General features: G+C 36.9%; 1 protein-coding gene across 1 annotated transcript; it reads left to right on the top strand.

The window, feature by feature from the left end:
* Window positions 1-753: 753 nt before the first annotated feature.
* LOC143886161 (uncharacterized) lies at window positions 754-14,442 on the top strand. The gene is made up of 5 exons (XM_077390115.1): window positions 754-1,091; window positions 1,592-1,703; window positions 3,197-3,270; window positions 3,369-3,983; window positions 14,036-14,442. The coding sequence occupies exons 1-5, from the start codon at window positions 912-914 to the stop codon at window positions 14,153-14,155; spliced, it is 1,101 nt and encodes a 366-aa protein (XP_077246230.1). The 5' UTR covers window positions 754-911; the 3' UTR covers window positions 14,156-14,442.
* The last annotated feature ends 276 nt before the right edge of the window (window positions 14,443-14,718 follow it).

The raw sequence follows: 14,718 nt of genomic DNA, 5'->3' as shown, positions 1-14,718 counted from the left end.
ATTAAGTTCACACCCCTCATCTTCCATGGACAGCCCTATTTAGTGTAATTTGACTACTTTTTTTACACTATGGGGGGTGGTCCAAGTAACAAATGGGATTCCAAAAATGAAGTGACATATTTTGCCTCCCCCTTTCACTCCCTGGACAACTCTTTTAGTGTATATATTAATATATAATATATATTTAAATATATTAAATTTTTAACGAGCCTTAACGAGCTGAGCCGAGCCTGGCCTAAATCGGGCTCGGCTCGTTAAAGATTCGAGCCGAGCTGGAGCGAGCTTCCGAGCCCGAGCCAAAATTCACACCCTTATTCACGTCCTCATGTGGGGCCCAAAAACTGACATTTGACAATTGATCCTAACCGTTACTTTTCCTCTAGTCTGAGAAAAATTAAAATGGCAAAATTCCCTTTTCTCCACAAATGTCAGAAGGGAGATGATAAATTCTCACTTCATCATATAATTTCTCCATTCCATATTCCCATTTTTCTAGTTTGGCTGTACATTTTTGATGACTTAACTAGTAAGGTTGGTGTCATGCCACGTTTAGTTGTAAAAAGAAGCCAAAAATCCAGAACACTACTTGCCCACCATTCTACTTGTCAGATGAGGTAGCACCCTTTTAGCTCTCCTACCAAAAAACTTTTAAAAATACAGTCTCTTGATAGTAGAGTTGTGGGAATTATCCTATAAAGACACAAAATAGGTGCGAATTATCCTACAGGGGGTGCGAATTTATCATTTCCCATGGCAAAATTCCACTTTTCTCCACGAACCATCCTTTTTATTTCCGTCCCCAGACAACAGTTAATACTTCCCTTTTCCCCAGGACACAACCGTTGCCCTTTCAATTTGAATTTCAGCCTTCAGAAATCTCTCTCTCTCTCTCTCTCTCTCTCTCTCTTGCAATGGCTAGTGATTCTCTTCAATGGAAGAAAATATTCAATAGCCTAGTCCACCTTTTAAAATCCCAACAAACCCAACTCGTAACCCTAGCCGTTGAGCGGAAGATTCTAGAAGATCGGATCCAAATCCAACACGAACGATGGGTCTCGGACGTCCTTCTTCTCAAAGATCATCTCTCTCAGGTAAACCCATCCTCAAGGCGAAAACTCATTTCATGAAAAAGAGCTTTTCTATGTGATTTTGTAATTTAGGGTTTGGTTTTGGTCGTTAGGGTTTTAGGGTTTTCAAACCTAGCCTCGAGGAGAAAACCCTTTAATTGAAAAAGAGCTTTTCTACGGGATTTTGTAATTTAGGGTTTTCAAACCTATCCTCGAGGAGAAAACCCCTTTAATGGAAAAAGAGCTTTTCTATGTGATTTTGTAATTTAGGGTTTGGTTTTGGTCGTTAGGGTTTTAGGGTTTTCAAACCTAGCCTCGAGGAGAAAACCCTTTTAATGGAAAAAGAGCTTTTCTATGGGATTTTGTAATTTAGGGTTTTCAAACCTATCCTCGTGGAGAAAAACCCCTTTAATGGAAAAGAGCTTTTCTATGTGATTTTGTAATTTAGGGTTTGGTTTCGTCCTTACAGTTTTAGGGTTAGGGTTTTGATTCTTTTTATTTTCTGTTGTCAATTTTCAATTCAGATGGAAATGGCCTTCTCTGAGGCGGATTTAGGTCGTGTGCTCGAGTCGGCTAAGGCAGAACTCATGGTTGGAATGAAGAAGAAGGAAGCTTTTCTCTATAAGCTGAGATCAGGTCTGGATTTAATCTTAAAATTTTAGGTTTTTTTTTATGTTATTTTTTATATGTTGCTTTTGGTGTTACTTTTCTTTCCTTTTCTTCATCTGGGTCTTTTGGTTTTTCTCTGTATTAGCAGTTGTCATGGTTGTTTTTGTATAATTGAGTTGTCAGAGGATCCGGGTTTCATCTTATAATTTTAGGGTTTTTCTGTTATTTTTGGTGTTTTTCTTTTGGAGTTACTTTTTCTAGCCTTTTCTTCATCTGGGTCTTTTGGTTTTTCGTTGTTTTATCAGTTGTCATGGTTCTTCTTGTATAATTGAGTTGTCAGAGGGTCCGGATTTCATCTTAAAAGTTTTGGGTTTTTTCTATTATTTGTTATATTTTGCCTTTGGTGTTACTTTTCCTTTGCTTTTCTTCATCTGGGTCTTTTGATTTTCCTTGTATTATCAGTTGTCATGTTTGTATTTGTATAATTGAGTTCTCAGAGGGCCCTTTTTAAATCCATTGGATAAGAGCCCTCAAGAACCATTATATTGTGTTTGGGTCTTGCTCTTCTTCTCTGGCAAATATAATTTCAAGCACCATTCAACCTGAGAAGAAAGAAAACAAGAAAACAAAAATGTTCATGTAAAAATATGCGACGGGCTTTTCACCATGCCAAAAAAAAAGTGACTGGCCTACGGCACTCCCAATGTTGTTCTAACCATCAGTTTGTAGCACTATTCAGGCCACTATAACATCTGCTACAAAATTTGGTGCATTTTCCTTACCTTTTACTTTGAGAAAAATAAAAATTTTCTAGCATTGTTAAGTTACCACAACTGCCGTGTAATTGGTAGGTGTATCATCCACTATGAAAGGCAAACTTGTATTTTTATGACATTATTGTGATGTCATCCACTTTGAATGGCATTAATGGGATTCATTGATGCTTCATTTCTGATTTTTGTTTAGATTTCTTATCAGTTCTTTGATCAGTTGATGCTTTTGATTGTTTATAAAAAAGCTTTCATTGGTTTTCACTTCGGAACCCTTTTATACTAGTGCTGCTGATGGATCTCCTGGTTGTATTCTTCCCTTCTTCTCCGCATTCCTTGCTTTTAACTTGTACTTGACCACCTCCGTCATTTGGTTCTGCCCATTTATTTATAAATTTTACCAGTATTCAATAAAAAAAAGACAGCACTGTACTTTTCAACAATTTGTGCAAGGAAAAGTAGGAAACTGCTTATTGTTTCTTCCGTAGACTGCAGATTTTATTGGGTTAGTCTTTTTGTAGGAATATCACAGAAATGGGAATGTAGCAAGACGGAGAAGGAAAAAGACGTGATTTTTTGTCGTTCTCCATAAATGATCCTCATGTCTAACTAAGATAGTGTGCCTTATAAAGCCGTCCATCTCATTGATAGCCTTTTACAGTATTTGAATATATTTTTTATATGGGTTTTGAGTTAATGCCGTTAGTTAATTAACTTAATAATTCTTTTTCCCCATACTGCACCGAGCAGATAGCTCGAAGAGTGATTTGGGGGATATGCAACGGGTGCTTGATTTCTTGAGCCACAAATATTCAGAACAGAAGGTATGATATCTCTTTGATTGTGAATGCTGACGTCCTTCCGGAATCTTTCTCCATTGATCATAGCGCCTGATTTTTATTGCTTTGTATTGATTTAATAGGAAAAATCTGAAGAAACAGTTAAAGAGATTGACAAAGGAAAGGGTGGAGATGGTGAATTGAAGACAGTGGGAAATACCAAGGAAGAGGATAGGAATTCCAAGATCTTACGAGAAGACATCAGAAAACTAAAGCACACAAATAAAAAGCTTTCGTCTGAGAAGAATACTGAGGTTTCTGCACTTGTTTCAGAGAGGAATTTCGTATGGAATCAGTTTAAAAAGATGGAAAGTGACTATATTAGTATCTTGAAGTCTAAGCGTGACGAAGTTGAACAGGCTAACAAAACTATAGAGACACTTCAACTTAGTATGGAGAAGTTGAAGTCTACAAGCAAAAGAAAGGATGACGTCATTGTTAAATTGAAAGCTGACCTGGCTGAACGTGAGATGGATGTGGAGAAACGAACTAAAGAAACATCAAAACTTGTTAAAGAATTAGAGTTGCTTAAAGGCTCAAGAATTGCTTCCTTGACGCCAGTGGTAAGTTGTCCCAAGGTGGGGTCAAGTAATCGTAGCTTTAAAAGTGAAGACAATGTCAAGAATCAAAAGAGACATCTTGTTAATAAAGACTCAAATGGATTCCAAGCATCTGATCTGGCTAAGAGCACGGACAAGGTAAGTTCCAGATAGATTAGTGCATGAAATTATTTAGGTCTATTCTTTAACATGTTTATTAGAGATTGGTATTATCTGCTTTCACATAATATATGATTAATTCTACAATTCCTGTTTATTGAACATTTTCAAGTGATGGCTAAGAGGTCTTAAATTGCCGGTTTTCTATATGATTTTCGGGGGACACACCGTTGATTATTGGTGCATATAGGGGTGTCTGTTGCTTATTTTTGTTTCAATGTTGTAACATGCTTTTGTTTAAATAAATAGCTATTGAATAATTTATGAGTAGTTATAACGATGGTTCTGATTGTACCAAAGTAGATGATATAGAAAAGATGGATACAACCTACATAATTCATAAAATTTTAGTTTCTCTTTGTCTGCTCCTTTTGGAATTAGAAGCTAAAAAAGCTCATTTTTCTTGCATCTTTTATCATCTGATACTGCTTGAAAACCTCTAATTCAAGTGTCAACGTGTTATCATGTTGGTGTAACCTTATTGTCTTGAATCCATGAAAGATAAAATCACCAAAGGTCAAAGCATAAAGCTAGAAAGATACTTTACAAAAGCGAAGTGGACCTAAGGCCTAACAACATAGAAAGTTCTTTGACATTCCATATCAAGATCAATTCTGGCAACACTAAACAAAACTCCAAAATTTGGTAAACCCAAAAATCACATTATATTGGCCCTAATATGATTCATATCAGAATGGATTCAAAAAACAGTATATGATATTATTATGATTCATATCAGTTGGTATCAGTTGGTTGATACAGCCAATTTGACACCATACTGGCCCAATAAGGTTATTCACTCAATTCAGGTGGATCTTTTAGCATATTTGACACAGGGGATTCAGATTGCTGCAAGCCCAATACAAGTTGGTGATGCATATCGTTTGGGATGTATTCCAAACAATGTTACTTATAGGAAGTTTTCCCAGTCTGTTTTTTTTAATAGAGCTCGCCCAATCTTAGTAAAAAAAAAAAAAGAATGGTAGAAAAATGCCATAATGGAAGGAAATATCAGTATTGTATCGCCCATATTGGCCACTATGTATCCTTATTAGTCTAGACTGATACGATATTTAGGGGTCGATATGGCAGATACATATCGTCTAATTGGTCAATACATATCATTTTTATCTTTGGTCGATATGGTAACCAATACCAATATTTTGAACCATGAACTCCATAACTAAGTTTTCTACCTCCGAGACCCAAGAATTATGTATTTGGCATATTATCGTATATTGGACAATATTTCCAGATCTCTATGATATCAACCCTATTATCATGTATTGTCTTATAGAAAATCCAAGATTTATTATCATATGGTGTCCTCATTCAAAAACTAGAACCAATAGTCTAAATTCTTGTTGGTTTTAATCTTCAATGTTCTCCAAGTCCAGTCCATCCAATAGTTATTTAGCTTTAAAATCCTCCATCATTTTCCATATCATGTACACTATAGTTTTGTTGTGTTTCTTTTATGTGTCTTTCTATTTTGTTTTCACTTAAGTCCCTCACTAATGGCATCCTTGTAATATGTATCTTTTTATGTTTATTATCATATGGTGTCCTCATTCAAAAACTAGAACCAATAGTCTAAATTCTTGTTGGTTTTAATCTTCAATGTTCTCCAAATCCAGTCCATCCAATAGTTATTTAGCTTTAAAATCCTCCATCATTTTCCATATCATGTACACCATAGTTTTGTTGTGTTTCTTTTATGTGTCTTTCTATTTTGTTTTCACTTAAGTCCCTCACTAATGGCATCCTTGTAATATGTATCTTTTTATGTTAATTAAAGGGGCTGATGAATTTTCTCTACTCCTTCCTCTCTCTCCCTCTCCATTGTTTTTCTTCTTTCATATTTCACGTGGTAATAGAGCAAGACAGCGAATCCTACTGGTGAATCATAAGATCAAGATAAGGTACACTGAGTTTTATTCTTCTTTAAAAAACTGTAAACCAGATCCAAGGGGTTCTCACTATGTCCGTACAGCCATATGGCTAACATCATCAATCATATGGCCACCATTCCTTGAGGGGTGTACTAAAAATTCCTTCAGATTGGTTGGATAGATCTGGTTTTTTAGAGGATTGTAGTTTTTTCTTTTTTGTGGAATTTGTTATGGAGTTTGACTTGTGGTCAGTAACTAGGAATCGGATGATGCTTTCGAGGGAAGTGGGGTTACGATTTGGAGGGATGTCCTACACATTAGAAATGTGTTTAGAACGGGTTGCAAGTTCAGAGTGTATTCTGGAAGGCGTATCAGGTTCTGGCATGATGTTTGGTGCGCAAATGAGCCATTGGGTTCGCTATTTCCAGATTTACTGAGAGTGGCTGCAGACAAGAATCCTTTTGTGTGCGACTGTTTTGAAAGAGTGGATCAGAAAGGTGATCTGGTGTCCACGGTTTAGAAGAATTTTTTTTTAACGAGAATTAGAGGATCTATCTTCCTTGTTTGAGGTGATCAAGAAATGCTATATTAAGAAATCGGTGAGGATAAAAGAATCTGGATTTGGAATTCCTCCGGAATCTTCTCTGTGAAATCTGTATATGCTAAGATTGTTCCGGGTAGTGATGATTCTTTTGTGGCTAAGGTTTGGTCCTTTCAGTGCCCCCCTAGAGTGTCATTTTTTGGTTGATCTGTTAGTAGTAGGCGTATCCAAACCATTGAGTTTTTGAGAAGAAGGGGTTTATGGTTGATTGATCACTGTCCGTTATGTCTGGAGGATGGAGAATCTATTGATCATTTGTTTATGCATTCTAAAATATTAAGGGTGATATGGGGTTTAGTCTTGGTAAGATTTGGTATCTAATGGGTTTTCCCTCAATCAATCCCTATTCTTTTGGAATGTTGGGATTTTGTCCGTTGGAAAAAGAAAGGGAAGGTGTTGTGGAGAATTTGCCTTTTAGCTCTATGGTGGTCGGTATGGAAAGAAAGAAATGGTAGGGTTTTTTATGAAAAAGCTTGTTCAGCCTTCTGTATTTATCAGAGGATTATTGCTCTATCTATTCAATGGGCGAAGAGTCTTCCAATGTTCAGATTCATGTCGGCTTATGATTTGTGGGAAAGATGGGATTTCATCTGTATGGAAGGGGGTTAAGAAGGCCAAAGGGAATTCAAGTGGGTTCCGCTGCCCGTGGGTTTCTGCAAGCTAAATGTGGATGGAGCATCCTTTGGAAATCCGGGTTCTTCAGGTTTTGGTGGCCTGATGAGGGATCATGTAGGTGTTGTGGAGTGGGCGTTCTCCGGTCCGAATGGGATTTCTGATTCGTCAGAGGCTGAAGTAAATGCAGCGTATTATGGTATCCTTCACATTGAAAGACATGTCTTGGATAAGGTGATTGTGGAAGGGGATTCATCCAATCTTATCAGATGGCTTGCTGGTAAAGCTCCTCCTCCATGGAGATTTCTCAGCCTTATTGAGGAGATATCGGATTGGGTGTCAGGATTGGAGATTTCTTTTGCCCTTGATAGAAGATCAGCTAATGAAGAAGCTGATGGTCAAGCTAAATCTGGGGTCATTAGGCAGGGTCTAGAGTGGTTCGATTATTTACCGCCTTAATTGTATTTTGTATGTTGTTTTTGTTTTTCTCTTGTTTCTTCTTTCCCTTTGTATTCCGAGGACCATCTCGGTTCTGCTTTATCAATATATTTCGCCATTTCAAAAAAAAAAAAATCTTTAGATCTAGTCCACCTGGACATGAATTATTGAGTTTAATTATTCTCCCAGGAAGTGTCAATTCATATGCAGGAACTATAAAAATCTAATCTCGTAGAGTTTGGATCAGATTTGAGAGAGATGTGTTGATTCTCTCCCTTCTAAGTTGCCTCCTCCCTCCCCATGTTTCAAAATCCATGTGATTGGTTTTTAATGCAACCTGTGTGCTAGCTGTGTTCTAGGGCACTATTAGTCTTAAGGGATTTGCTAGCGTCCATCGCAGAAGGCATTTCGCTGATGGGCTGTTGCATGTGAGAGAGCCACACAGGCTCACTTTTCAGCAGATTTTGTCTTCATTCACGAAGTGGCTGCTCTCACATGCAACAGCCCATCCACGAAATGCCTTCTGCATTGGACGCTAGCAAATCCCTAGTTTTAATTATATTTGTTAGTTGCTGTTTGGATGGTGTGGGTAGTATATTGTGATCTATCATGGCCGGGTCCAATCCTCTAATGTCTCCGGTGGATTCCCGGATATGGGATTTTCAAGCTCCTAACCATTCAAAAAAATCCTGGATTACAAATAACTACTATCAGATTCAATAGAACATCTTTTTTTTTTTTTTTCGGCAATGGTCTTGAACAATAAAAATATTTTATTCGGGAAAACAAAAATGCACACACTCACTCACATACTCATAGTTGGAATAATTCCAATGAATACCTCTACACCAATGAGTGACAATTCTGCCCTGATTTCTGATCCTAGGGGACCAGAAGGAAGAGAGAGAAGTCATGGTTGGACAAGTAACAATTCAAACTATGATACTCTGGAGGTACAGGTAGAGTTGTGAGAGATTAGAAGTGCAATCACACCAGGGAGTGATGTTGGGATCTCGATGGTAGGCATTATTCTAACGCCAAGGCCCAAGAGTGCTAGTACTTACTCCAGTGTGTGAGATTTTCATGGCACTTCTACACCAGAAATTCCTTCGTCGTCTGCTGAGTTTAATATAATGCAAGTTTCCAATCTGAGTAAAAACTTATACGTCGAGAGATTCAGCGCCTTGGTTATGTCTTCTCCTCGTTTAGTTTCTCTTTACCAGTCAGTTATTTCGATAGATTTCCATAGAACTCATTCTTCTTCTTAGATCCTCCGGGTTCACTTTGAGGTTGCCAACCTTTTCATCCTTAGGGTGTTTAAAATGTCCCTTGCTAAAAATTTTGATGAGTTAACCATTTCCTTTTATCTACACTAGCTTTTCAATATGGTCTTCATGTTCTTAATCTACCTACCAATCTTCTTTTTGTTAGTTCCCTAACTAAAAGTTTGAATTATTGCATAACATTCTTCCCTTCTTGTTATATATTCGAGGACCTAAAGATGAAAGATGATCGGTGGAGGGTGCAAAACTGGAAGAATGTGTCTCCTTGATTTTCATGGAGAGTACAAATCTGGAAGAATTTATCTCCTTGATTCTCATGTTCTTATTACGTGAGCTTCTGTTGTTCATTACCATTTCATTTACTACATTATGATTGGCTCTGCCTTTCACTATTATGTTGCTGACCTGGGTCTATTTAAGGAAAGGTCAACCAAAGGTTCCAAACCTCATCAAAATCTTTCTTAACTGGGTCTAACCTCAATTTAGGTGCAACATCAAGATATTTTCACTCAAAAGGGAGGTGAATAACTCTCTTGTCGAATCATGGAATCAAATTTCCATCTCATTGCTCTTTCATACTCCGCAACAGAATGTGTAACTAAGCATTTCCATCTCATTGCTCTTTCATACTCCTCAATTTAGGTGCAACATCAAGATATCTTCACTCAAAATGGAGGTGAATAACTCTCTCGTGATTTGTGGAATCAAATTTCCATCTCGTTGATCTTTCATACTTCGCAACAGAATGATGTAACTAAGCAAAAACATCATCACTTGTTAGAAGTTGGTCACACTCCGCAAAGAACTGAAAGCGTGATTTTATATTGACTACACATTAATCATTCATTTTCCATTCGATGCGTTGAATAATAAGTCTCCTATTGCTTGTTTTGAGTTTATTCAGTCACCATCCATTATTCCACTTCGTATCCACTAGATCTTCTGAAAGAAAATAGTAATCTGGGTGTAAAGCCTATTGACATACCTTTGGAAGTTAATCACAGACTACTTGTAGATGCTTGTCAGCTTCTTGACAGTTCAAGTAGATATTAGGAGATTGTGGGTAAGCTTATATATTTTATTATGAGTCGTCATGATCTGACGTATGTTGTTAGTGTCATTAGTCAGTTCATGCGCTCTTCTCCGGACTTAACACATGAAAACAGTCAATCATATACCTCAAAGTCATCTCCAATTGTAGTATTTTGTATAGAGACAATGGACATCTTGACATCTTTGCCTATATGAATTCAGATTGGGCAGGTTCCCCTGATGATAGGAGATCTATTTTTGGATATTGAACGTTTATGTAGAAAAGTATGGAGCAAAGTGTTGTAGCTTGTTCTAGTGACAAGGATGAATATAGGGTTATGTTTGTAACTCTTATATGGTTGAAAACGTTATTTGGTGATGTTGGAAAAAGATCCACTACGACCACCACCACCACACTACGTGGGGACCAAAATAATCTACCAGAGTCTTCTCCCCTGTCTGCAGTGGGAAAACAGTTAGTGCAACTGTTACACCCGACCAATGCCCTCTCCTTGCAAATAAGTTTGGGTGGGTTACTGCATTTCAAACTTTCGTAGTTTGAACTTTGAAGCAATGTTGCCAAAGTGGGAAGCGAGCACGAGGAGCGAGCGGGGTAAGCAGTTTAGTAAAAGAAAATGCAGGAAAGGAAAGCTCTAAAGAGCGTAAAGAGAAAACGTGTGGGATTCTTCAGTGAAAGTCAATATGAAACATGTAATAAGCTTCATTAGATTTGAGCAAGGATATAGAGAGAGTAGGGTTATATTAGGTTAGGGAGGAAGGGTTCGTGTAGGTAAGGATTAGAAGTAGTAAAGAATTATATGTTTTAGGCATTTTTAGTTTCACCTGTTTTAGGGAAATGTTATCAGCACTACTGTATTTTGATGAGGGCACTCCTCACTTTATTAAAATTACGGTATGGCCCACACCAAAGGATGATCCAAACCGTCCATTAGATGGGCGACAGCCTAAATAGGTTGTGCCTTAAAAATCATTTTCATAGGTTGATCCTAACCCTCCGATCTGAATGTTAGAGGGTTGATCCTAACCTTCTATAGATTGGAGCGCTAGGATCAACCTATGGAAATAATTTATGGGGTACAACCTATTTAGACTGTGGCCCATCTAATGGACGGTTTGGATCATCCTATGGTGCGGGCCATACCGTACTTTGAATAAAGTGAGGAGTGCCCTCATCAAAATAGAGTAGTGCTGATAACATTTTCCATGTTTTATTCACTTATATTTTTCAGAAGAATGATCAGCTTTTATTCACTTAGGGCCCGTTCGGATGCAGAGAAGATTTTGATTTGGATTTCTCACAGTTGCAGCCCTTTTTGCATTGTAATTTGGATCCGGATCAAATTCTCGGATTTCCAATTCAGCAACTGACAGTGAAAAAAATAAGATTTCCAAATATGCTATGCAAATAAGAAATTGGAAATCCGCAGATCTGGCAGTTTCCTTCACCCTCTTTGCTCCTGAACCTCTCCCCTCCACTAGGAAGTACCCCCTTCCCTTTCTCTCTACCTCAACATGAGCTGCCGGATCTATTTATTTTGTATTCAAAACTCAATTCCAAATCCAAATACAAATATATGAGGTATCCAAACGGGCCCTTATATTTAATGTCAAATTTTGGAGAAAGATTCACATGAGTTTAAATTGAAACTTAAGATGAGTTTCTAATTTTTAAATACACGTTTTCAAATATGCTCATTCAACATTATCAAGAGGAGAAAACACTCTGTTAGGAAAAACAGTCACCTAAATAGTAAATAGGAAGAAGCTTTAGATGATTTGGAAAAGCGAGCTTCCCATCCAACTAGGAAGTTTCTAGTAACTATGGTTTGAGGAAATAACAATCCTTGACTAATTTGTGGAAACTTTCCATTTCCCACTCCCTATACTTTGGATCATCTCCTTCAGCTTATGTTATCTTCCATTCACATATCACAAGATAACCTCGTTGCCAATAAACATTCTCTCCATTGAGTCTGTTGGATATAGTTGGATATATGTAATAAGCCTGAGGGCATAGATGTAATTATGCTTCTCCATTATTAATAAATATATTAGTGAGGGGGAGATCATCTCTCTAACTCACTTTCTCTTCTCTAATTCTTTCTCTCAACATGGTATCAGAGCCCTAGGGTTTTTGATCCCTAGGAAAACCCCTTAGCCTCCATCTTCTCCATTCCTCAACCCTAACCCCTTTCCTCATCCTCATCTTTATCTCTGCATAACCCCTTCCTTATTACATGATACATGGTAACATGGTATCATGTAATAAGCCTAAGTCAAAGTTGAATGATATTTGTAGCAAGCTAGGAATGGTATCATGTAATGATATTTGTATCTACATTCGAGGAGTGTTGGATATAGTTGGATATATGTAATAAATCTGAGGGCATAGATGTAATTATGCTTCTCCATTATTAATAAATATATTAGTGAGGGGGAGATCATCTCTCTAACTCACGTTCTCTTCTCTAATTCTTTCTCTCAACAAAGTCCATTCTAGAAAATGTTTGGCATCCAACTCTCATAGGTGTGATTTGTGTACCATGAGTGTCCATTGGACCTTTTCTGGAGCCTGATACTTCTTGGGATCATTCACTGTACCTGATGATGGCATTTCTTATACATGCAGAGCTTAAAGAGAAAAAATCTTCCCCCCCCCGGCCTCCTCTCCAAAAAAAAAGACCTACTCAACACTTCTTAGAAATCGAAAAAACATTTACATCATGAACATAAAAAACAGCTTCTTGGACAACATTTTGCAAATAAATCACCAAACAGAAAAAATCTAACAAAATAGGTAATGGGTGTGTTCAAAATAGACCCGAATATGAAATTAATTATAACTCCTCCATTTCTCATAAATTCACTGTAACCAGTTCCATTCAATCACTCGCTAAAAAAATGTTACAACTAGTAGATTTCATTCAGAAAAATGCCTTTTATCAAATGATCTTAGCAAGAAGCTTTAGATCTCACTTTATGATTCTCATTTTTTAGAATCGAAAAGACCCTTCAATCAGCCTTTTTAACAGCTCTTAAAATCAAGCAAGTATTACCTTAATGCCTGAATCAAAGAGCTTTCATTTGGTACATTCTTACCTTGATCAGATGTGGCTGGCTTGCCTGCTGATGTTTCTGTAGCCTGTACAAAAGCTGACATTACACAAGCTTCCTGCAACTTTCATTTAGGCAAGCAGATCGAATTCTGGGAGCTCCCTCGATAATGTGATGCTCTGATACCGAATGGTGAAAAACTGAATAAGAAAAGAGAAATTGACTCATTAGCCTAATAAACCTTCCCTTTGAACATCTTATCAGAAACAGAAACCATCTATAAGAAAATACTAGAATATATGCTTACACAAAGGAAACATGTACATGAAACAAAATATGACTATTCCCAAGGGTACACTTGCACAAAGGAACCAATGACATAAACAAAATATGACTACTCTGTAAACTAGATTGAAAATGGAAGTGGGTTTCATACACAAACTGTTCAAACTGTGTCGGGTTTGAATCATTTACACCAAGGAAATAAGGACATAAGCAAGATATGACTACGCCCAACATAACCCACTTGCATTTTTGGTGCAATTTATTTGTAAACTGGATCCAAGATTCAAGATGGTTGCACACCCAAACAAGGACATAAAACAAAATATGAATACTCCTTACACAACTGACTTGCATGTTTGGTGCAATTTGCTTGTAACCTTGATCCAAAATGCAAGTCGGTTGAACACCCAAGCTTCCTAAACTGTGTTGGGTTTGAATCATTAATATACATTTTTAATGTTTTGAAAGCTGAGCGTTCATATTGAAATAAATAGATTCTATATTCTGATTGTTGGTTATGCCTCAGACTACTGCTATGAAACTAATGCACTCATTATGTCTTTGTATGTGGGTTTCAACTTTCAACTCCCATTAGTTTGGTAGTGCTTTTTGCTATTGTACATGCATTATGATGGATGATTCAAATATGAAATTGCAGACATTGCTGGTATATGGGAAGTATTCTAAATGGGTTCATTAGTTTGGTAGTGCTTTTTGCTATTGTACATGCATTATGATGGATGATTCAAATATGAAATTGCAGACATTGCTTGTATATGGGAAGTATTCTAAATGGGTTCATTTTGTCAACAGGGAAGTAAAAGAAGCTTAAAGAGGAGAGGACCTGAAACCATGGTAGAGGTGCCAAGATTATTCTCATCATCTTTTAAAGTTCCCAAACTGAAGAATTCTCCTGCTGTGGCATCAAGATAGGCTCCTCCTTTTCCATCTATCCTGCTGACTTGCTCCTTGCAAATCTGTATCCTTCTAATGTTGTATGAATTACACATGCATGTATATTTATTTTTAGATTAATTTTTCATTATCCCAAAAATCAGTGTCTATCTTTCTGTTTTTTATTTTTTGGGTCTGCTTTTTTTTCTTTAATTGATTAATCTGTAGGGAAATGCTTTATTGGGCCTGTATAAAAATATTTTTACTTATTTTTTATGTTAATTGGTTAAATAGACATCATCAATATTTTAACTTCTTTATTATTATTATTATCATTATTATTTTTTGCATTTAATTTGTTAATCTCTAGGGAAATGCTTTATTGGACCAATATAATAATATTTCTTTTTATTTTGATGCTAATTGGTTAAATAGGCTACATCATGATTTAAACTTCCCTACTATCATTTTCCAAAGGGCAGTGATATACCCCCCCCCCCCCTCTTAACAGAAATCGTTAACTTTTAAGCCTTTTGGACGTAACGGTGGCTCCTCCACCCATTTGTATAGCCTAACGATATCTGTTAGGCGGGGCGGAATAT

This window comes from Tasmannia lanceolata, unplaced genomic scaffold (genome assembly GCF_043159265.1).
Source record: "Tasmannia lanceolata isolate RefF3 unplaced genomic scaffold, GAP_Taslan_0.1 ptg000011l, whole genome shotgun sequence".
Taxonomy (NCBI): Eukaryota; Viridiplantae; Streptophyta; class Magnoliopsida; order Canellales; family Winteraceae; genus Tasmannia; species Tasmannia lanceolata.
Note: the sequence above shows the minus strand (reverse complement) of the source record. Positions and strands in the feature narration are given on the sequence as shown.